We start from the raw sequence: 25,984 nt of genomic DNA on the forward strand, positions 1-25,984 counted from the left end.
TCTCTCATTTTTTCCAAAAACATTAATTGAAAATTTAAGCTCTGGTAAAACTCCAAAAATACAAACACCCTATTTTGGCCCAACATTTTGATGGGCCAAAGTAGATTGTATTTTTGTAACTCTTGGTAATTTTTTTGGTAATATACACTTGAAAACATAATTATGCATTGAATAATTATGTTTACTTTTTAAATGCTTATCCTATTTAAAGTTTTTGTTTCCAGACTCGAAAATGGTGTATAAAAACAAGCATATTGCCGCTGTGGTGGTCGAGTGGTTATAGTGCCGGACTCGTGATGCGAGGATCCGGGTTCGAACCCCACAGTGGTGGTCGGCTGAATTTGGTTTTCTGTGGTTCCCAACTTCAAGGCGCAAATGCGAGCCGATCTCCCCATTAAAAAGTCTCGCCACAGAGAGCAACAGTCCTACAACGGTAAATCATTCAACCATAACACTTCACTCATAGTTAGGAAAACTGGGGGCAGATGACAGCACTACACATAACAAGCATTACACCGAAAACAAACTTTACGTCAGGTTGCACTACACGTACACGCACATTCCCGCATGTACCGATTCGTTGGGGGTTCGTTGGGGGGTTCCGCGGGGGGGGTGCATGTGTGGTGTAGCAGTAGTAGGTAGGGACTCCAAAAAATGGCTCGGGATCCATGATGTTATTAAGTCAGCCACATCGTTGGGCAATTTGCCTGTTGTGGCGTTGTATTTGTATATTAGCCTGGAAGTTATGCAGACTACAGCAATGAACACCTTCAAAACTGTTTTGATCTGTTGAAATAAACCAAAGACAAGCTGCAGATAACTTTAAAATACCTCGAAGTAATCATTAAAAACAAACTTAAAAATGCATTCTCTAGCAAATCAGGTTATATCAAGATTTTAGTGCCAAGGAAGAACTAGCATTTGCTAGTCATGTGACAAAATGTGTGATTATTCAAGAAGTCGTTAAATATGAGCGTGGCCATAACCAAAAGTATAAGCAAAATAAGGTAACTGACACAAAAAAGGGGAGTGGCTTAACAATGTTTTCCAACTGCTTTACATTGATAATCAAAAAATATATATATTTACTGAGAAAGTATTGTGAATTTTCCAATGATTTTTACAGAAACAATATTTCATCATATATTCATCATTTAGGAAAAAATTCTGAGCTTTCTCTTTATTTAATCATGCATATCATTTTTTTATTTGACCTTAATGTTGACCTTATAAGTTATTTCATCATAGAAATGAAAACTTTGTGCTATCTAAACTTGAATCAATAACTCCGTATAAATTGGTTAGAAATCTTTGTTTTTTAATACAAACCGCTTTCCAAAGGTAGCTCATCAAACGACATCTTAACATTTTCATCCTCTTTAGGTGATCTGTCAACATTTTCAACAACATCAATTAAATCTTTAAAATCTTGAGGAATATACATAAGCTCAGAAATTCCCGAGTCATGCACTGTTGGGGCAATGTCACAGTTTTTGCGAAATGCCATACAATGTAAGTGTTTCAATTTTTCATATTTATATTTCCTGAAACCTAAAATTTCAATGGCCATTTTCCAGCTTCTCATCATAGGAGAATTACAGTGCTGGCTTTTTGAATCAGGAGTAACTATAAGAAGAATACCATTTTTAACGAGCAGTTTCCAAGCTTTCTTGCAAAACAGAAACCTCTGGTTTGGTGAGGGAATATATTCTAAAACCAACGAGAAAACTACAACATGGAATGATGCAGATGGTAAGTCTGTTACAGTTCTAGACTTAATTGCAAGATTTAAATCACACTCGTTTTCTTCTTTCACTTTCAAATCCAAGAAATCACATTTGAACACGTCCTGAAACAAATAAAACAAAAGAAAAAATTAAGCACATATATTATTTAATGCATATAATATGTATCGTCTGATATTGATTGTCACAATACAATACAGAAAAACTTGGTTAATTCAAATTTTTGGATAATTCAAATTTTAGAAAATCCCCTTGAATTTCTAATTCAATTAAATTTAATTTACTGAAAAAAAAATTGTTAATTTCAATCTTATGCAATATGATTTACATTTTAATCTTAAATTTCACACCCTCACTTGTGATTTTCAACCTCATTGTGATTGCGATTTAATTCAAGAAGTAAATTGTATTAAATACTTGGGTTTAAATCAGGGTTGTTTGGTTTAAATCAAGTGGTTTTTAAAAAAAACCAGTTTGGTTTTCTCAAAAAATCAAATAAAAGTGGCCTAAATATAATTATTTTCCTTGAAAAATATCATATTGGTTTATTAGCCAAAATTTTCATTTTTACCACATTTTATATTCTCGGGGTACAATCTGATGGTATATCTTTAAATGGCATAAGATGGTATAAGTGGGTTTTTTTCAAAAAGTCCCATAAAAAAGTGGCCTGAATATATATATTTTTTTTTTCATATGAAGTATCTTAGTTATTTAAAGTTATATACAGAAGCCAAAATCAACAGTCTTATTCTTACCACATTTTCTAAACTTTGGCTAAATTCTGATGCTCTATCTTTAGCAAATTCATGAATAAGGATTGCATCATACATCTAAATGTAGTGGTGTATTATCTCACAGGGTTTCTTTTTCCCTTCACAAAGAAGCTGCAACAGTAGTAACGCAGTCATGCTAGGAGCACAGGTGATCCTATAATCCAATAAAGACACCAACTGTCCTTAAAGGACAAAGACTAGAGTAGTAGTAGTTACATTATCTCACAGACATTTTCATTTTCTTTCCCATAAGAAGTAGCACATCTCCTACTGTATATCTCCCATTCTTAATATTCAATAGTTGTTTTTTTTATACTTTCACCGTTAAGCCCAGTTAATCAAGGTTCTACTGTATAGTAGTAACAAACTTATGAAAAATAATCAGCTATATACAAAGTGATCATAATTAAAGTTTTGATTCCAAAAACTATACAATATATACAACTACTTGTCAGAATGACTTGAAAATTTGCATGGATACTCCTGAAGCAATGGAAATTTATTTGGCAAAAGAAAAAAGTGCAAGTAGATGATGCTGTACTTGGCCAGCAGTATAATCTATTTTGTGCAACCACATAATTTCAGCACTTCCACAGCATCATTGTGTGGATAGATCTATCAAGATACACATTGCAATACCAGCAAAGCAGCTGCTGAAGACCTATTTTGACAATAACAGGATGCATCTTAACCCTTGCAACTTCTGGCTGTGGGGGAGCGCCTCAAAATGTTGTGATGCCATTGGTGAATTGCAATCTCCAGCGCATCCCCTATACGTTAGAAGTTCCTCAGGAATATTAACGTGGGGGCGCGTTTGGTTTAATAAAGGTGAATTGCAAGTGCATCCACATCATGACAATGGCATACTCTGAACTGTTGTTGAACAAGAATTTTTGTGCTTTCACCTCATAGCCAGAACACAGTGGACAACATATTTAACATTTCTTAAGTTATAGTTATTTGTTCAATTACTTCATTTTTTTTGTGATGTTTCCATGAATTATGAAATCGTGTAATGCTATAATTAAGTTATCATTTTGCCATGACTGGCTATTGTTTCCATTCTGCGAGCAAATTTCCCACGTATTGGATGATGTCATTAATTTTACATTTTTAAGTATTTTTTCCCCCTTTACTTAATAAAATTTCATTTCTTCAGGAATATTCATGTCAATTTTCAAGTCATTCTGACAATTGTTCTTTTTTTTAGTGTTTTAAAATCAGAACCTTAGTTATGATCACCCTGTATATCGTATGATCGCTAATTAATCTGCATTATGTAACTTCATTAAATACATTATATTCACCTAATTTTTATTATAGTTTTTGCAAAATAGCTTCCTAATTAAGCATGCTGAAAGTAACTGGAGAAAATATAAGGTAATATAAGGTAGAGGGGCCGGGCCTGCCGGACGTCGTTGAGGTTTGTTGGTGCTGCTTCACGACGATCTTGAACGCGTCTGCTCGCCTGTTTCGGTGGTGTATAGTTCCTGCCTAACTTGGAGTTACCACTAACCTTCATCAGTTACAAGTGCGCGTCCCTTTGTGGGGCTCCATGGTGGGCATAGTCAGTAGGGGCCGAACTAATCATGTACAAAATGGGGAAAAATCAAAATGCACCAAAACATCAACGTATTGCTATGAGCGAAACAATTGTCACTAAACCTGCTCCTACTGTTTCATTTTTCTTCTTGCATTCTTCTGACACTGATAAACCGCTGGCCAAAGCATCACCATTCTTAATAGATAAAGCTCTCTATGGTGCAATAGGCACATTAAAATCAGTGAAGGGTCTTCGTTCAAGAAACCTTCTAATTGAAACTAACACACCCAAACAATCCGAACTTATTCAAAAGCTCACATCTCTTGGGAATATTCCCATACAGTCAAAATACATCCCATGTTGAATTATTTATGTGGTGTCATTTCAGATACTAACTTGATTAACATGGATGAAGAACTACTAACAGAAGAGCTGGCGTCTCAAGGCGTAACATCTGCCAAGCATATCATGAGCCGCAAAGATGGCATCCCAGCTCCATCACGCCACATAATCCTTACATTCTCATCGCCAACATTGCCGAAAGATATTAAGATCGGTTATTACAGCCTCAAAATTCGGCCATACATTCCTAACCCTGTTCGATGCTTCAACTACCAAAAATACGGTCACTCACGAACGACGTGCCGTAGTCAACCCACCTGCGCAAAATTCGGTGAGAAGGACCACATTTCGGACAACTGCACTAATTCACCATTCAAGTGCGTCAATTGCGGTGGCGAACACCCTGCATATGACAGAAAATGTCCGAAATGGAGTGGAGAGAAAAAGATACAGAAGATCAAGGTCCTTAATAACATCTCATATAAAAAAGCACGCCGTCGTATGGTCTCTAACCAAACTCCAATAGCTAGTAAATCATACTCTAATATGGTAACACATCCATCAACAGCTAATTAGACTAACAATGTCACCAAAGTACCTGTAACAACTGAGACCGAACCCATAGCTGATACATCAACTCAAAAATCATCTAACCAACCATGTAATAGTTGTGGTTGCCGTTAGCGGGAAAAGCAACGGCGAACACATTCAAAATATCTACTGGTACTAAACCCGAAATTAGTTATACAAATACAACGCCACAACAGGCAAAATGCCCAATGAGGTAGCTGATAAAAAGACTCTTAACTTCAGGAAAAACTCTCTTCAGGCATTAGTCGCCTCTCTTAACTTCCTGAAGTTAAGAGAGGCTACTAATGCCTCTACTTCAGCGCCTCACGACACAGTGCGCGAAATTAGGAAGGCAGATTCATGTGTCTCCAGTGGTGTAGATGGTAGCATGCTTGCCCGGTATGCAAGAGGGCCTGGGTTCGAGTCCCGGCGGAGACGTGATGACTTTTCTTTCCGAGCTCACCTCATAATAAAACCCGGAAAATAACCGTTTCCTTGAAACTTCGTTTTGTTTTATATAATTTTTATTATATATAAGTAAGAAAGTCTCCACTAATTTCTTAAAAGACCTGTACTATGCTTGGTTTTATTCACTTATAAATTATGGTACAATTAGTTAGTAGTACCATATAGTTAGTTAGTTTTATAATCTGATTATAAAACTAACTAACTTATTGCCTTTATTTTCACAATCCAAAAAAAAGTTTTCAAAATTTTGATTCGGGGTCAGTCTCATTCTTCTACAACTTTTAGAAATCTTTATCTACTTCCTTTGTGCCATAATGCTCTTTTTCGCAAATTATTCTTTCCTTTAACTGTAATAAAGGCTTATGCAGTTTAAAAGAATGTTTCAGAGTGAAGACCTCATATGATTTACCATATTCCTACTTTTAAGAAAGAAATTTTTCGTAAACATTTTTAATTATTTAGCTCTGAAATTATACAATTCACTACCACTAGAAATACAAAATGTACCCACACACGCAGCATTTAAAAAATCATTATTCAAATTATTAATTTCAATAGACAATGTAGACTTATTTTGAACTTTAATAACAGCAATAAAATTTATTCACTTTAGCTGTGCCACTTTAATTATGTATATTTTTCAATTAAAAAAATTTTCTTGTTTGTGTTATCTACTCATGTGCGAGTTTAATTTTTTTTCATATATTTTTTATCTAATGTTTTGTTTAATTTACATTTCTCCTCATGCATTAAGAACTTTGTTTTTTTGTGTTGTTGTGTTTATATTTTTTCGTTGATTTTTTATCTTTACGTTTTTGTTTTTTTTGTTTGACATTGATAATTGTCTCATTTATGTTGTACATGTGTCTTTTTTTTAATTTTTCTGTTCATTTCGTATGTTTTATATATTTCATTCATTAATTATCATGTAAATTTTCAATCATTTGAATTTAATGTTAAAATTATCTGTTTAATTCCATCTTTTTTCTTCATATTTTGAACAATTCAAAGTTTGATTCAGATATTTAATTTGAAAAATGTCTATTTTCTCTGAATTTTTGGCTAAATTTTGGTCATTCTTTCCTTTATTTTGTTTGCTGATGTTTTCTCGAATATAATATGTATCCAACACTGAAAAAACGGCAATCAGCAAAATTAAAACTTTTTTGTTGTGGTTCTGAGTAAGGTGCAATATTTTTATTATCAACTCCATATACTAGCTTTTGTCTTTCACTGGGCAGCTAGAGTTTTACTAGTTCTTGGATGGCTTGATTAGCACCTGCCAAGAGCAGATGCAATCGCTACTATTATTCAAGAAATCAGGTTGTCTGTATGCATACGTGTTTTGATTTGTTGGGGCTAAAGCACAAGGGGTATAAGTGTGATTTAAAAAAAAAAATCTGAGTTAAGCATAAGCGAGTGAAGCTAGAACTCCCTATTGTTCAGAGCACAAAGAGTATGTCTGTCACTCGAACTGGGGTTGAATTCTAGTGGTGTAAGGAAAAACTACAACAGCCAGCTATTTAGTTTGGAACACAAGGGATATACACATGCGTATTGCAGTTATATTCATTGTGCAGTCATTTCGCAGTGCGTTTTGACATACAAAAAATGCTCCCAATGCCAGTTTTGAGCTGTTCTAGATCTTACTATACTTGACAGTTATGAACTAGTAATTTGTGTCCATAATCTTTTTTTTTTTTTGAAATTTGAAATTTATTACACACACACATATATACAACATATCATAAATAGTACACACATACAATACAGATGCAATATACAAAAACATATATATTACCATTTATGTATTAGCCCACGTGATTACACAATCCGTCCAGGGCATATTGACACTATAGTATATATTGGGGTTGACAACAGACAATGATGTATATATAATTCAACATATAATATTCAGTCCTCATTACATTCGTAAAGAGGAAAAAAATGCATGTATAAATTATTATTCAGTTGCACTGATTTTGTTTATTAGTAGTTTTTTAAATTTGTGGTGATTTTTCTGATTTTATTTCGTCATTCAATCCATTATATTCCTTATTTGCTATGGAATATAATAGATCGATATATTATGGTTTTATAATATGGTAATAATATATTATGGTATACAATATATTATGGTACTTTTATGATATATTATGGTTTTGTTTGGTTTAGGTATGGCGTATTGAATTTTGCGTTGTCTTGTTTGTCTCTCTCTCTCTGTTGGCGTTTAATTTTGAACCAATCAGGATTTTTCTGAATAAAAAATAATATTTTGTAAAGATAAGAGTTTATTGATGTCAAATCTATAATCATTGCAACAATCTTGAATTGTATTTATTTTTTCAGATATATTATTCACAACTTTTCTCACAGTGTTTCTTATTATATTTGAGTCATAATCACTGCTCCATACTGATATACCATATTGTATGACTGGCGAAATCCATGTGAAATAAATTGTACGGAAAAAAAATTTAGGGGATATAATATTTTTCAAGCAGTAAATCCTGGTATTGATGTATTTTAGTTTATTACTTATTATCACCGCTTGAGACTTCCATTTAAGATTTTTATTGTAACCGATTCCTAGATAGTTTATTTTATCTGATTCATTTATTTCGGTGCAGCGAAAATTATTACGTGAGCAATGTCCTACATGATATTATATTGTTATTGGTTCTATGTTTCTGTTATTATATAATTGGAAATGCATAAATTTAGTTTTATTTAGATTAAGAGTCAATTTATTGTATTTTAGCCATTGTGAATTGGATTGGATTTTAAATTTGCTGGCACAAGGACCAATTTGGTCAAACTGTGCCAAAACAAATGATTATATAAAAATAAGAAAAATCATCCTTTTGTCATGTCAAAATACTAAAACTATGCATGATAAAAAGCAACGTAAAACATAAAACAATGACATGAATTGTAAAAATCTATAATTTGTTATAAAAACCAATGGCTTTAATGAATTTAAAAATGTGAGATGCATCGCTATGGTCATTTAAAATGTCATGAAGTGAAAGTTGACTTTGACCAAAAGCGGTCGTAAAATGATGATGATATGAACAAGTAAAAGCATGAGCAATGGCCAATGGACTTTGACAATGTGGGAACTGTGGCTGACTCTCTCGTAATAAAAGATATGATTGTGTGATAATGTGCTTTCCGATCCGTACCTGGAAGATGCAGCGAGCAAGAAAGTTCTTAATGAAAATGGGCAAGTTGCCCCGCAAGCCGCTAGTATAGAGGTCGGAAAGAATTCCGTGCCTCCAAGTACAGTCGTAGGCCTTTTCTATGTCAAAAAATATGGCTAGCATATGCTTCCTCCTACAAACGCTTGTCTTATTGATGTCTCAAGGCGTAAACAGATTGCATGTTCTAGACCTAAACCATCTAAAGCCGCTTTGATACTTCGATAAAATGTTATTAACCTCAAGGTAGTGCAAAAGGCAATAGTTGACCATGCGTTCCATAAGTTTACATAAACAATTGGTAAAAGCAATAGGTCTGTAACTATTAGGTTGCTTAGGATTTTTGCCAGGCTTCGGGAATGCAAGAACTATGGCTGCTTGCCAGGTGTCAGGAAATGAATGACTGACCCAGATTCAATTAAACAATATGAGTAAACGTGAGAGTGATTCTGGTGAGAGATACCAAATCATGGAATAATGAATGGCATCGGGCCCTACAGCTGAGTCAGGACTTCGCTGCAAGGCCGTCGTCAGTTCATGAAGGGTGAACAATGAATTGTACCCCTCCGGTGTAAAAGGCCGGAAGGTGTGCGGTGTACATTCGGCCAATGATTTAATGGGACGAAACGATGGGGGATAGTTCGCATCACTGGAGACAGCGGCGAAATGGGCGGCGATGGTATCCGCAATATCCCTCACATATTTGGTATTCAAAATGGTGATGGGATGAGACTGATAATGACCATTGATTTTTCGGATCCGGTCCCAAATGATTTTGGTTGAAGTTGATGAATTGATTCCCATCATCAATTTTTACCAGGACTCGCGTTGAGCCTGGCGCCTGTTTCTTCTCGCTATCGCCTTTGCTTTTGAAAATGCCAACTTATTATCATGGGTAGGATACCGCCGGCACCTACTCCATGCTTTCTTTTGTTCCTTAATAGTGAGATTGCATTCGTGGTTCCACCAAGGTTTAGGAAATTTAGGAAGTTTCAAGGAGATTTTTGGCATTGTTTCATTTGCTACAGAGATCACACAACTGGTCACAAGGTCGACACAGTGGTCGACGTCGGGTTGTGAAACCATATCCTCCGTGATTTCTGCCTTGATCGTGAAGTCTGCCCATCGGGCGGCCACAAGCTTCCACCGAGGAGGTCCTTCAGGTATGCTATGGCGTCGATCAAGGCACTTAACCACTAGAGGAAAATGATTGCCCCCGTGCAGTTCCGGATCAACCGACCAGGACCAGTTGGGCAAGAGTGAAGGTGAGCATAAGGATAAATCTATTGCAGTGAAACTTGTTTGGGGCATGGAAATGAGTAAAACTGCTATCATTCATGATGGCGAGGTCCATATTGTCTAAAAGCCGTTCGACCATATCCCCACGAGGGGTATTGCTGTTAGAACCCCAAATCATATTATGCGCGTTGAAGTCTCCAAGAAGAAAAAATGGTGGTGGTAATTGATCAATCAGGTCTTCTAGATCTCTCTGGAAGATGGTGTCATTTGGTGGCAAATAAATGGAACAGATGGTAATTCTTAGGCCTGTAGAGATTTCCACCGCGATGGCTAGCAGGTTCGTTCCACATCACGCACGACGACATGTCATGTGGATGTAACAATAGTTGGGAACCTTTGGGGAATTTGCCAAACCTGCCTCTATCTCTTATTTTTGAAACATGTTTATATAGTTGTAATTGTATAATCTTTAATAGAATTTATTATGTTATCTTACCTTTTTATAACCGTGCACGGTTGATTCAATTAGTCTTTGTTATTTTCATTGTTCATAGTCCGGTAAAATGTGCGATCTTGATCACATCGCCATTTTAATTTATTGTTGTTGCCATTCTTATTTTTGCAAAAGTTCCTATAAAAAATCTATTGTCATTTATTTATGTAAATTAGACGTTGTATTTTCCTATTGGCTGTGCTCTGATGTGTATTTTTCTGAGATGGTCGGTCCCAGGAGTTGGATCGTTCCGTATTTCCTTTTATAGGTATAAATTCCCGGTGCTACTTGGCATCGTCTCGCATTCGTTCTCGCCTTTCAACTCGAGATACATCACTTTAGGTGAAGGTGGTCGCCTTTGGGTGAGTCATCTGAAGAATGAAATAGTTCGTCTCTCTGGTGTTATTACATCGCCGGCTGGTTCCGGACCCATCATGCCACATCTCTAGTCAATCGTTGTCGTCCGTCTTATGGTTCCTCATCGCTTCCGATCGTCATCTCGGCCGTTCAGTTGGCAGCTCTTCCCGCCACGTGAGCCTTCGCCTCGGGTCGTGACCTTCCTCCAAGGTCGATGACGTCACGGCACGCGTGACCCGACAATGATCGCCAGACTCCTGCAGTCGGACTAGATTGATGAGACAACGGACTTGCATTGGTGTACGGTATGAAAATTGAGAAATAATTCTGTTATTCCTAACCTTAATTGTTAAAGAATTAATAAATTTACTTAAAAACTAGAAATTTCTTTGAAATCATTTGTCTCTCTCCTTTGTGTATCGATTGCACCGATTTCGCCAGACCAGAATCCTGGGTTGTCGCATGGAACCAGCAGAGCAACACCGCGGCAAGCTTTACTCCAGTCATCGTAATCAATACGGAACAGGGAATGTCGCCTGATGTTCCATGTCTCCGAGGGTTTCGTAAAAGTTCTTTGGAGTGCCACGCAAACAGGATAATAACGATTGATCAAATCCTTGAGATCTTCGTAATTGGATCTAAGACCCCGAATGTTCCACTGGATTATGTTGGCCATAAATTAAAGAATTAAGTAGAAGTGGACGGTTCAAGGTCTTTGAATTTATTCCGGTCTAGTTTACAGCGAGTAGTACCGGAATCTGATCTATTGTCAAGCTATGTGTCATCAATTAGTGACACATTCTTCATGGATGGAATTTCAGCGCTCTCTGTACAGCTTTTCGTGAATATCCGGTCTTGAATGGTTTCTTTTTCGTTTTGTTTGCAGAGTTGATTTTTGGTTTAGTGCCTGTGGATATTTTGAATGTGTTAGCCGTTGCTTTTCCCGCGTCTTCTTCGGAGGTAGTGGACTCCCTCCGGAATCCAGCGGAGAAACAGCAGCCACAACTATTGCATGGTTGGTTAGATGATGTTTGAGTGGATGTATCAGCTATGGGTTCGGTCTGAGTTGTCACAGATGCTTTATTGACATTCTTAGTCTTATTAGCTGACGATGGGTTTGTTACCATATTAGAGTATGATCTTCCAGCTATTGGAGCTTGGTTAGAGGTTATACGACGGCATGCTTTGATATACGAGATGTTATTAAGGACCTTGATCTTCTGTATCTCTTTTTCTTCATTCCATTTCGGACATTTCCTGTCAAATGCGGGAAGGTCGCCACCGCAATTGACGCACTTGAATGGTGAATTAATGCAGTTGTCCGAAATGTGGTCCTTCTCACCGCACTTTGCGCAGGTGGGTTGACTACGGCACGTCGTTCGTGAGTGACCGTATTTTTGGTAGTTGAAGCATCGAACAGGGTTAGGAATGTATGGCCGGATTTTGAGGTTATAATAACCTATTTTGATATCTTTCGGCAATGTTGGTGATGAGAATGTCAGGATTATGTTACGTGATGGAGCTGATTGCCATCTTTGCGGCTCATGATATGTTTAGCTGATGTTACGCCTTGAGACGCCAGCTCCTGGGTTAGTTCTTCATTCATGTTAATCAAGTTACGATCTGAGATGACACCACGTGAATAATTCAGCGTAGGATGAATTTTCACTGTTATTGGAATGTCCCCGAGAGATGTAAGCTTCTGAACGAGTTCGGCTTGTTTAGGTGTGTTAGTTTCGATCAGTAGGTCTCCTGAACGAAGAGCCTTCACTGATTTTAAAGTACCTACTGTGCCATAGAGAGCTTTATCTATTAGAAATGTGCAACGGATCAGGATGACGTCCTTCTCCGTTACGCTTACGTTTAATTATTATTTAGTTTGGGTATTCTCCCGGGGGAGATATCACATCGTCTCGTTATAATGTTATTGTAATTTTACTTACCTGTTTCGGCGGTTTATCGCAGACTTCCGCCGGAATAATTATTTTGTTTTTGTGTTTTCCAGTGTTTGACGTAACAGGCGTGATCGGAGAGCCTGGCCAGCTCGCCCGATTACGTTTAGCGTCGCCACTGAGGAATTTTGAAATATTTTTGACTTTGTTTAGTATGCAAATTATTTTTGTGAATTGTTGAATTTTTTATCGAGAGACGGAGTGTTGCCGGTGGACGAATGGTACTAAAGTTAAAGCCGGTTTTCGATGTATAAAAGCGCCTCTCTCGATCTCACTAATCGCATTCATTCATTCCTTCGTTCTTTCAAGTATTCACCTCTTGCTTTGGCTACTTGAGTAGCTTGTTCCTGATTTCGGTCATGAAATTTTAATATGATCTAAATAACTACCATTCTTATTCCCGGCGGGTCCGGTGAAGATGTTTTTATAAAAGCTAAGTAACCAATTCACGAGTCTTGCAGTTCAACCCGTGACTAGTTGCCCTCTGGCAGATTAAACCTTGAATGGTTTGGTTCGTGACAAAACTACTGGTCTAAGGCTATAGAAACGTCCAGTACCTCCTATCTTCGACGTTCAACTGGCTGGACTCCGATGAACTGTCATCGATGATTGCTGGGAGGTCTACCTGGAAACTGGTTGCTGACGACTTTTTCTGAAACCTGGGACACTGTTCTACGGTTGGTTCCACGACGCGAACGGATCTACATCGCTATCGTAATTAGTGCACTTGCATCTCTTGGTCTGCGAGAAGAAACGTGATGTCCGGCTGAATGGACATGGACTTCTGTGGTGAGATCCACGCTTTTTTATAACTAAAATTGATGTCAGAATAATCGACTATAACGCAAAAAATATTGTTTTAATGAACGAAGTCTAACCTAATGTAAAATAACCGATATTGTAATAAAGCCTTCTGAAGTGATACAAAACAACTTGTTTGTTTCCTGCTTGTTGCCTGCCTTTAACTGGATAATTCGAACCGGGCACGTAACCCCAATAAAGAATGTTACAAATGGTGATACTTTGGCCAGCTGTTTCTCGGTATCCGAAGAGTGCAGAAAGAAGAATGAAACAGTTGATGAATTTGTAGCGACAGTGACGTGTTTGGTTCGAAGCAGTTCTTTGACGTTTTGGTGCATTTTGCTTTTTTTCCCATATTTAAATGGGTATTGTTCCACTCTCACCCACCATGGAGCCCTACGAGGGGACGCGCACACGTAACCGGTGAAGGTTAGTAGCAACGTCAGGTTAGGTGGGAGCTATACACCACCGAAACAGGTGAGCAGACGCGTTCAAGATCCAAGATCGTCGTGAAGCAGCACCAACAAACCTCAACAACGTCCGGCAGGCCCGGCCCCTTTACCTGCCCAGTAGTGTAACCCCTTCAGTCACCGAGGCGACCACAGCCGACTGACCTGGACGGGGCTAATCCAAGCCTCCTGTTTCGGCTGAATCCGAGGCCAAAGCTAGTGCATCAGGCTAACCAGGATCCCCATCTCCAGCCTAACGGGTCTCCACGCACGGCAAACACGCAGGTAGACAGCAGCCCAGATAGGGCATACGCTAGAAGCAATGCCCCATGTGGGAGGACCCCTCCCTGCCTAAGCGGGGCCCACAATGAGGGGTAACACATAAAAGACGAGACGCAAGACAAGTACTGTAAATGTGTAGAAATAAACATGTAATTTGGGCTATTGAAAGTGAATGATATGAGCACAAAAATGCAATGACGTGTGATAGATTTGGCGTTGCCCAGAATGCACCATGAGGAGGCCTATCACATTACACCCCGTTAGGGAGGAAAAAGGATAAAGAAAGCGTGCATGCCCACACACCTAACAAGGGGGAAAAGAGGTAAATGTCCCAATATTACACATATATATAGGTTACCCCTTCAGTTTTATTACCTCTTCCTATGTGGGCACAAGGTCCACTGCCCCGATTCGTATATATATATATATATATATATATATATTTTGTGCTGTACCTCAGAAAGTATGCAATGCAAATCAAAATCAATGGTATAGTTATATAAGTATTGCAAATACCCATTTAATGATACTCATCCGGGCACCAGGTACACTGCCCTGATTCCTTACAAAATTATTGTTTTGCTACATCTCAAAAGTATGAAACACAAATCAATGGTATCATCAGATAAGTATTATAGCAAGAAATCCAATGATACCCCACTAGTTGTGTGGGATACCTTTCTCCGTTCAAGCACCAGGTCTGCTGGCTTTATTTATAACAAAATTGTTTAATGCTGTCTTGGGATGTACAAGATGAACATAGATCTTGTTGAGACAAATAACAAAACACCCTATGCAGCCAAGTTTAATTACTGGACTAAATATGTCTCATTGCACTGTAGTGGGGTCTAATAATCTTGCAGTGACCTTTCAGTTAGAAATTCCCTGGAATATGGGCTGGGTCACCATTTGGTTAGGATGATGTAGTAGGGTCTAAAAGACGTATTGACATTTCAACTTGCGCCGTGTCATAACAGTCTCTATCATTTTTTTTGTTTGTTTGATAAACTAAGCCATAGTCTCAACATCACAGGGACAGTCAGTGTTCACCACCATGCGTTCCGAATAATTTTCTGACCACACTACTAGGTACTAGATGTGCTCTGCAGGGCCCTAGTAAAGTGGAAATCGACTCATGATATTTAATTACCTATTAAACTTAAATATCACACAAAATACTTAAATATTTGAGACGCTCCTAATGATAAGCCCTTTGACATTCAAAGCTAGTGGTTTTGGGCTTTTTGGAACTTTCTCGAGCCACTTTATCCTTTGCAGGCATGAATCAAGGGTGATGTGGCAGAAGGGACAACTTATTTTGTGGATGGTTGGATCATCCTATAAAATATGGGATAGTCAACTTTTTCCCATATTATTCTGCTCTTGTGAGGGGCAATCAACCCCATGGCCCCCTTCCTGGATCTGCACCTGATCTTTTAAATGCCTTTTGATAACTCTGAAGCTATTGATTAGCCCCATGCCATGACATCTTGAAGAAAAAAGCTTTTCAAATATGCACCTTAATTTTTTTGCATATGATCACTTTGTTTTTTTACTTTGTCATATAATTGTAGATCACACTGAAACAAATCAAATGATACCTCACACGACATGATATCACGTGAGTCCATAGCTACACTAAATTTTATCTATGTCACACCTTAATTCTGTTGCCTTAAAATGGCAACACTATAGCATCAGCTGAAGATGTTATCTAAAAGTCAATCAGTTTTCATAACATGCTTTGTTTAATGTTCTACTGAACTTTACATCATTCATGCATGCATCATTAATAGTTTTCAAGTAATGAAGTTTTTCCTGATCAAAACTTTCAGCGACACAAGTTAAGCATGTACACTGGTTTTGAAATTCTAAGTCAAATTGTATTCTAAGTCAAAAACATCTCTCTAACTACATAAAAAACACATTCTTGCATAAAATACACACACACAGACACATGGGATCACACTATTACGACCACTGCTGTACGCAAGGACTGATTATGACCATCTCCTACTTCTGGTAAAATGCACATATGAATGCATATATCAGTTATTGCTATCATGGGTATGACAAACACTACATGAGATTTTCAAAAAGGGGTGGTTATCACTTTTTGAGCTAAGAATCAGAATTTACCAGAAAATTTGCAGTTTTTGAAAGCCCTGATTAAATTATACAGTGACTGCATAAATAATTATAGTGGAAACAGCAAAGCACTAAGTGCCATTTATTCAAAGCTAAATATCAGCCACAAATGTACCTTGAGGGACACAACTGATGCACTGCTTTTAAGTAACTCGCTGTCCAAATGAACCAGAGGTCTATCAGAATTGAGTCCAGCAGATCTAGATTAAATCTGGATCTACCAGCTCAATCCAGAAAAACTGATTTTTTTTTTGCAACTGCTTTTGCAGTTCATGCAATTTCAGAAATTTTCAGGAGTCCAGGAAATTTGGGCACCTTCCCAAAAATCCAAGAATGATGGCAAGCTATGTATAACATTCAAGAAACTGAACAAATGATAAACTAAATTAATCCACTCACTTCTGTGGCTGGAGTTAAATCTATTGGTAGAACAGAAATTTCCTTAAACACAGCAAATGGATTGTAACAGCTACCAACATCTAATAGTCTCAATTTCTGTAAATGGCTAAAAGACATGAAGTAAAAAAAGAGGAATTGGAAAAATTAACATAAAACACACTAAACACAGGAAATTTTAAATATTCACTACCAATAATTCCCTCTCAAAACCAATATATATATATATATATATATATATATTTCACATTAACAATTTAATTCGGTTAATGTGATACGAAAAATATATTTTCAAATAAAAGTTCAATTGTAGTGATCCATGTATTAGAGAATATACTCTCAGATTTTTAGGAATATCAGTTTTTATAAAAGTACTAGCTTGACCTACATTGAAAGGGTCCAGCACATCTAATTTCAATTGTAATTCAACTTTAAAAAAATCTACACATATTCAGAGTGTTTAAAAAGTTTAAGCACAGTAAGAACATTGCAATAATCAGAAAACTTGATGTAGCACGGGAGTGGCTAACACATTTTGGAGTTCATTTTGTGTGGCCTCAGACAAGGTAAAACTACTGTGTATTAAAAACTGAATTTATGATCATTATTTGAGCTATTGGTTCCAACTGCAAACTTCCTGATTAAAAAATTATTTACATTCACTATTTCTAGGAACTAAAATGATTAACTATGTTCTCATCATACTGTCTTTTCAAACAGACAAATTGCTCTTAAAGTTTGGAATGAAATTTTTTTTTATTTCTTTGCAAAAGCTGTCAAGGCAAGTTGCCTGTTGTGGACTTCATATTTGTATCTGAATGCATATTTGATGTTCTGCTCTAATGGCACCTTGAAACTTTGACAGACTAGGCTATGCAGGTCCTAATAATTTCAAATAGCAAAAAAATGTCATATTCGATGATCAGGTTTTTATTGTGGTGTTGACCGATGGAGTTTGACTCCCAAACACAATGACTATTTGTGCTGAAAACAGAGAAGTATTTTTTTAAATTTCAACATTACATTCAATGCTGCTGCAGACTGGCACTTCTTAAATTGAATCACAGACATTCTGGTTAAAAAGAAGGAAGCTCATGTAATTAGAACACATATATCGCAAATCTGGTTCATGCAACTTTATGGACATACAGGAGCTCTGGGTAATAGCCATGCACACATATTTTTCCATCTACAGATAATTTGCCTGACACATCTTAACTTGGTACCATCACATATTTACCTATTTTGTTGGTCAAGCCTATCTATCCAAATGACTGGCTTTTATCATACTTTTTATCTCCTCTTGAAGCTGCTGTAGGAGGAGTGCAAAATCAGGGGTAAGGGGAAAAATAACTGCAGGAAATTTGGAAAAAAATGTTTTATCTGTAAAATTCAAACTACGAACATATTGGATGGAATAATTTGCAGAAGAAATTGTAATTTCTGATGCATTGCACCTGGCTGGAAACATAACCAGATAAAGAATGAATATGTATCCGTTTATGAAGTTTGGATTGGATTGGATTTTGAATTTATTGGCGCAAGGACCAATTTGGTCAAACTGCGCCAAAGCAAGACATAAAAATAAGAAAGATGTCCTTTTGTCATGTCAAAAAACTAAAACATAAAAAGGAACATGAAACGTAAAACAATGACATAAATCGTAAAAACTATAATTTGTCATATAAACCAATGGCTTTGATGAATTTAAAAATGCGAGATGCATCGCTATTGTCATTTAAAATGTCATGATGTGAAAGATGACTCTGACCAAAAGCGGTCGTGAAATGATGACGATGATGTGAACAAGTAAAAGCATGAGCAATGGTCAATGGACTTTGACAATGTGGGCACTGTGGCCGACTCTCTCGTAATAACAAATATGATTGTGTGAGGCGACTGTGTCCTATGCGTAACCGGGCAAGCAGAACTTCCTCCTTTCTGTTAGTTCTGCAGCTCGAACGCCAATGGCCAAGTGTGGGCTTGATGGCATGAAGTTTATTATTTATCTGATGGTTCCAATGATCCTGCCAGGTTTATGAAGTGAGGGAATATAAAGCCATGAGCAAAAGTTTAATAACTATATTGTCAGTGTTTCACCTTATTACTCTTGGCGGAAACAAATCTGCAAGTTTTCTGGGTCATTTTACTGGTGGGGCTTATACACTGGAGTGTTGCTTCTGGTACAGCCGACCACACTGCAGCTGACCATTATGTTGGATTAGATTTTTGACAAGATATACTTTGTCTGGACCAGTTACTACATACAATCTTTATTTAATAAAGACCAAATGAAGCTAGTATGAATCAATTTAGTTGTAGCTTTAATTCCTGGATGGGAAATATTATGAATGGTCTCAACAATCTGTTTGCAAAATTGCTCTAGTATTATATATGGTCTAGCTGTGCCAGTGGAGAGATCACAAAATAGTGAAATATTTGAGTCTGATAAAGTTACTTTTTTTTAGATGTAATCCTCTTGGATTTTGTAAAAGATTAGTTTTGGTTTAATTTGGTCATGTCCTTGTGCTTTTGAAATTTTGTTATAATCAATTGGATCAGGCATTAAAACTGATGAAACGCAGGAAAGTGCATCAACGGGTATGTTTTCACTACCCTTGATATAGTGTATGTCAATAGTGAATTGGGCAATAAAATCTAACAGCCTGCAATGACAAAGAGAAGCCTTGTGTAATTTTTGTCTAAAGGCGCGCATACCAATGATCTACGTGTCCGGAAAATTCACCGCCAGCAATTCACCGACCAACAATTCACCGCTAGGAAAATTCACCGACCAACAATTCACCGCCATGCAATTCACCGCTAGGAAAATTCACCGACCGACAATTCACCGCCATGCAATTCACCACTAGGAAAATTCACTGACTAGCAATTCACCGACAACAGTTCAATGCGAGGGAGTGAGCGATTGAGTTACTGAGTGAGTGAGTGACCCAGTGAGTGACCGAGCGAGTCAGTGATTGAGTGACCCAGTGAGTGACTGAGTGACCGAGTAAGTAAGTGAGTGAGTGACCCAGTGAGTGAATGAGCGACCGAGTAAGTAAGTGATTGAGTGACCGAGTGAGTAAGTGATTGAGCGGGTGAGTGAGTGACCCAGTAGTGACTGAGTGACCCAGTGAGTGACTGAGTGACCGAGTAAGTAAGTGATTGAGTGACCCAGTGAGTGAGTGAGTGACCGAGTAAGTAAGTGATTGAGTGACCGAGTGAGTAAGTGATTGAGCAAGCGAGTAAATTGGTTAGTGAGTGAGGGAGTGATTGAATTGGTTAGTTAGTTAGTTTTTAACCTAGTAGTGTCACAAATGATTAAAAAATCCGATTGTTCCGAAAACGTATTTATGATGAAGTGTAGATTTGAAGACACTTGGATCGGGTATCCTCTTCGTCATGGTGGTCGTCGTCAGCCACGCTTTGCCATCGACATTTGGAACTGCTTTCAAGGAACGTGTAACGATTTCCCTAATACCAACAATTCTATAGAAGGATGGCATCGAGCATTCCAACAGCAATTATCTGCTCACCACCCAAATATATGGAAGTTCATCGGTGCCAGAAAAAGAGAACAGAGTTTGAATGAAGTTCGGATGGAGCAAATTGTAAGTGGACAAAACCATCACATTGATTAGGAGAAAGAAATACCGGGACTCTGCGCAGAGATGAAAGAATTTAGTTGATAAGTATCATCAAGGATGTGACATTAAAGACTATTTGAGAATTATAGCTCATAATGTATCATTTTAATTATGACATCAATATTTGTGAGAAATGAATATTTTTCTCCCGTTTTTTCTTACATTTGCGTGTTATCTGTTTTTCTAGATTAGTAGATTGGAACCCTTTAATTATAAATATGTAAGGAAGAAAATCATGTCGAAAATTGTTAAATAAATACTGTATGTTTTGAATGAAAATTATGTCAAATATTACTAATTAAATGTTGTAGGTTTTGATTGAAAATTATCAATTAAATATGCATGTAATGAAAGCTGTGTGAAAATTATCCTTCTAAAATACTCCTCTAACATTGCCCAAAAAGAATGCCATTTTTTATATCGTTTTTTGAAGCTGTGGTTCCGTGAGTTTCAGTTTTCGAAAATGTTATTTGTCACCCAAGAGGTTTTATGTCCAAGAATTGGATGTTTAAAACGAGATAATTTCATACGATTTTTGAACTCACGCATATAATTTTAAACAATATGAGGCTATGGCTTTCTTTTACCAGTTTTGCTGATTGAGAAAATTAAACTTATCTTTATATTCACTTTATTTCATTAATTTGTTTTCCAGCATCAGTAGTAGGACATAATTATATGGCCTCTACAAAACGAACTGCATCGTAGTGAACTAATATGAGGTGGGGATCATACATAATCACCGGTAAATGTTAGAAAATAACTAAAAGAGCTCTAGAACAATATTCTAAAAGTGAAAGCAATACAGCCAGACTCGGTTATAACGCCGAAATCCCGCGAAATCTTCGATGTCGTTATAACCGAGTTTAACTGTATTTAAAATACTGGTTTTAATAGGTGTGGCATCATCAACAACCAATTTCAATCCACTGCTGAATGTAGGTGTTCTCCTTAGATTTCCCCTCAAACGAAATGAGATATTTTATGAAATTTTCGGAACTTCTATATGGTAATATTGCAACAAAAAATTAAACAACAAATTCAAGAAAACTTCGACTATAAACGAGTAAAACCGTGACATTTTTCAAAAAGTCTGGATGGAGAAGAAAAAACAGAAAAACCGGACTGTCACAGAAAATACGAGACAAAATGCAGGACATGTGGTCACCGATGCTTAGACTAGATTTTTAAAGATTTGTAAAATCACCCCTACCAATAGCGAGCTCTAAATCCACCCCCGTCTTCAACATATAGGCTTGTGTCATCTGCGAATGAAATTATTTTACCATTCCACTTAATTTTACATAAATCATTAATATAAACTAGAAATAATTATGACCCAAGGGCCGATCCTTGTGGGACTCCTTTCATTATATTTCAAATGTGCTGATTTTACCATTTATTATGGCACAGCTTGTTTCCTATTGTAGTAATATGCTTTAAACCAATATAGTACATTGCCTGCTGAGAAGTGTTTTTATTTGTTAGAATATTTAAATCAACATAATCGAATGTTCGTTTTAAGTCTAAGACTGTAAGTCAAATGTCAAAATTCAACCCCCCTAATAAAGGGGGGGGGCAAAGGTTATATGGAGTAATCATCACTGAGCCGAAATCCCTGAAGCCATAAATATAAAATTTAGTAAGCATTATATTTTATTACCAGTTGTTATCCGCGGCTTTGCTCACGTGGATTTTGCAATCTCAAAATTACTCTCACCTCATAACCCCCATGGGTGATGAACTTTCAGAAATCCTATCTTAGTGTGTATGAACATTATAAAATATAATACTAACTAAATTTCATATTTATGGCTTAAGCGACTTCGGCACAGTGCTGATTGCTCCATATAACTTTTGAAACCCCCCTTAGGGGGTTGAATTTGGAAAAATCCCTTCTCAATGAGTCTATATTACAATATTGATCTAATGTCATATTTATAGCTTCAGCTGTTTCGGCTCGGCATGATTTCAACGTTGACCCCCCCTCCCCTCTTATGACGCCCTTAGGTTGTCGAATATGGAAAAACCATTTCTTAGTGAGTCTTTACGTCGTGAGAAAAACTATTCACAAAATTTGATATTTACAGCTTCAACGGTTTTGGCTCGGCGATGATGAATCAGTCAGGACATGCTATTTTATATACAGTACTAGGGGGCTGCCCCCCCCTACCACCTTTGGCGGCCAACCCCCCCCCCCCTTTTCTCTTCACAACATATCTTGTTTATTTCGTCCCACTTCATCAGCGTGCTATGGAAAGGGACACGTGAAAGCACCATCTTACTGAAGAAGCGAATTTTATAATAATAAAGCAACAAAAAACAAATGTGATTCATCAAGTAACCCCAGAAAACTTCCCCATGTGGGTCCCCAAACTCCAATTCGTTGAATTGTAGTGGGGGCCCTGACTGGATTTATCTCGGGCTACCGATGTGTTGCAAATTTTACAATGTTAAACAAAAATCAATGAGATTCATCCAGGGACACCCGAAATGAAACCTGTCAACTTTTCCATGGGGCCCCAACCTGAAGGCTTGTCGGACATACCCCCTGTGAGTGGCCATGAAAATTTTTAATTTTTATCAATTTTAAAACGAATAAAATCCAGGGCCCACATCCAGTAACGGGGACCCAATACACTGGATTTATCTCGGGCTTCCGCTGTTGAAAATTCTACAATGTTAAACGACAGAAAAGAATGAGATTCATCCAGTGCCCCCAAAATGAAACGAGACCCCTGACTCGGAAGCCAATCGGGCATCCCCCTGTGAGGGCCACTGCAAATATTCATTTTACCAACGAACAAAATCCAGCCTCCCCCCCCCCCCACGCAATTACCCTTGACCGAATTCGCAAATTTTATGGGGTCCCAGACTGGATATACCTTGGGCTTCCACTATCGCAAGGACCCCTGGAAATGAAACCTTTTAAATTCCCCATGAAGGTATATGTGCAATCCCCCGGGTACCCCGACCCTGTATGTTGGGAGCACTGGTGATATATGTATATTTTACGTATACATACCTCTCGGCATGACCCCCACGAGGGCAGGGCTGACAGGGGCCGGAACGTTTCTTATCGCTTTTTGATATTTTCACACTATAAATTAAGCACAGAGGGGCCCGTGAAAAAGCTGGTTTGGGGGCCCGCCATCCATTTCAGCTTAGGGGACCTGCTGTAGGATGTGGGAAACTCAGGGTACATGCACATTACTTGGTCCCGATGTGTCAAATGGGTCCCGATATATGCAAGAGTTAAACGAAAACTTGACCCCAAAATCGTAACCGACTTCCGTAACACAAAAACGTAACAGATTTCCATCACTCAAAAAATGTCACAGACTCCCGTAATAAAAAAATCGTCACTAATTTACGTTGCATAGGAAGTATATATATACGTATATAGTAAATATAGAGTACATATACTAGATACGCACTAAGGCGGGATTCCTGAAAGTTCATCACGTGAAATCGCGGGTAACAGCTAGTTCATCATAAAAAAAATCCATTGGTTACTGATGATCAGCGATGTTTTTTATAACATCAAAGTGATAACAGGAGATGATTTTAAGCATTTTTAGGAAGTTAATTCATCGCGTATCCACTTACTTTATTATCTTTTAATTCTGTTATTATCCCTTTTAACATTTCATTAGAAGTTTCTGAGTAAAACCGAGTTAATGGTTGTTGAATATACTATCTTGTATTGGGCAACAGCAATTTGTAATTTGTACAAATACAAGGCCACAACAGGCAAAATGCCCAGCGAGGTGGCTGAGAAAAAGATGCCCACAATAAATATGGATGTCATATATTTAAAAAATACAGCAACCCGAATCCGTATCATCTGAATTTCTTCACATAAAGTCATTATTTAAACTTTCCGCCATATCTTTAGGACATGGCACTTACTCACTCAATAGATCACTCACTCACTAGATCGCTCACTCACTTAGCAGCTCGCTCACTCACTCACGGACTGACTTACTCGCTCATTGAATCAGTAACCCACTCGCTCACTGAATCACTTACTCACTCGGTCACTCAGTCACTCACTGGGTCACTCACTCACTCAGTAACTCAATCGCTCATTCCCTCGCTAACTGACTCGCATCGAACTGTCGTCTGTGAATTGTTGGTCGGTGAATTGCATGGCGGTGAATTGTTGGTCGTGAATTTTCCTAGCGGTGAATTGTTGGTCGGTGAATTTTCCTAGTGGTGAATTGCATGGCGGTGAATTGTTGGTCGGTGAATTGCATGGCGGTGAATTGTTGGTCGGTGAATTTTCCTAGCGGTGAATTGTTGTCTGTGAATTTTCCGGCGGTGAATTTTCCGTAAACCAATGATCTATGGTCTGTGAGTAAAGAAAAGCGAGTCTATAGCTTCTAACATATGATAAAATTGTTTTACAGAAGCATATGCAGCCAGAAATTCATGGTCGTAAGCACTGTAGTTATATTTTGTGGGAGATAAAATTTCCTAGAAAAGAATGCAAGAGGTTGAAGCTCATTGTCAAGCACCTGAAACTGTGCACCGCAATGGCAGAATAGGATGCATCTACTTGAAGTACAAGTTTGGCATCAGGTTTCGCATATGCTAAAAGGGTTGAATTGGACAACAATGCTTTGGAATTTTGAAATTCCTCATTTGGTATGTCAGTCCGAGCAATTTCTCTGTTGTCATTTTTTCCGACCCTTTCAAATGAATTCAGCGTAGTTTGTGTATGTGCTGCATGTGGTAAAAATCTGTGAAGAAAGTTAAGTAGGCCAAGAAAACATAATAATTCTTTAATGGTTTTTGTTCTTGGATAATTGAGAATCAGTTCAACTTTTTCTGGTAAAGGTTTAGTGTCTTGTTTGGAAATTGAGTGGCCCAAGAATGAAATCGCTGCAACACCAAAGATGCATTTAGAAGCATTAATTGTGAGGTCATAGCTAGACTCTTCAATGGATAGTGAACCAACAGATACCTTCATTCATTCTTAAAAGATTATTTTGGGTATGTGTGCCAATATTATCTGCTAATCTAGATTCCACTTCTTTCCTACTATCTCTAATCACTTTCTTCAACTTTCTTGTTTTATCACTATTCGCAGTTAAGTCTAAAGCTTCCATTCTTGAATTCTCTAAATGCACTTTTCTTTTCAAGATAAAGATTATGTATGTTATCCATAAACCAGAGGAGGTGCGATGAACACAAACATGTTTTTTTTTTTTTTAAATAACGTGATCAGCATGTATTCCCAAGAGATCATTACGATCTGTTCAGGGAATTTGTTAGTGTTAGTAGACATCCATGCCCAACCCGGGATTCGAACCCAGACCTGCACAGTCAGAAGCTAGCTCCCTAACCACTGGAGTCTCCAGTCTTTTACGAACAAAAAGTATAATATCACATAAAACAGAAGAAAGTTTCCCCGAAAATTCCTCGAACTGTTTTACCATCCCAACTGATTCTAACTGGTATTCAAAAATATTCACCAACTTTTCTCTCAATAGCCCAAACTTGGTTCTATGAAAACAAGGAACCAATATTTTGTTAACCAATATTTGTTAATATTTTTAATGAACACT

At 37.5% G+C, this 25,984-nt stretch overlaps 1 protein-coding gene across 4 annotated transcripts in view; it reads right to left on the reverse strand.

The window, feature by feature from the left end:
- Window positions 1–1,297: 1,297 nt before the first annotated feature.
- Samtor (S-adenosylmethionine sensor upstream of TORC1) overlaps window positions 1,298–25,984 on the reverse strand; it is a 63,240-nt gene continuing 38,553 nt past the window's right edge. For all 4 annotated transcript variants that reach the window (XM_089247110.1, XM_089247108.1, XM_089247107.1 and 1 more), the window contains 2 exons: window positions 16,765–16,870; window positions 1,298–1,849 (listed from right to left, as the gene is read on the reverse strand). In XM_089247110.1, the coding sequence (XP_089103236.1) occupies window positions 1,319–1,849; window positions 16,765–16,870 (637 nt within the window). In that variant the 3' untranslated portion in view covers window positions 1,298–1,318. The remainder of the gene's footprint in view (window positions 1,850–16,764; window positions 16,871–25,984) is intronic.

The sequence above is a fragment of the Pholcus phalangioides genome, unplaced genomic scaffold (genome assembly GCF_987345545.1).
Source record: "Pholcus phalangioides strain wild (caught in Gottingen) unplaced genomic scaffold, Ppha-v1.0 ptg000017l_1, whole genome shotgun sequence".
NCBI classification, from domain to species: Eukaryota; Metazoa; Arthropoda; class Arachnida; order Araneae; family Pholcidae; genus Pholcus; species Pholcus phalangioides.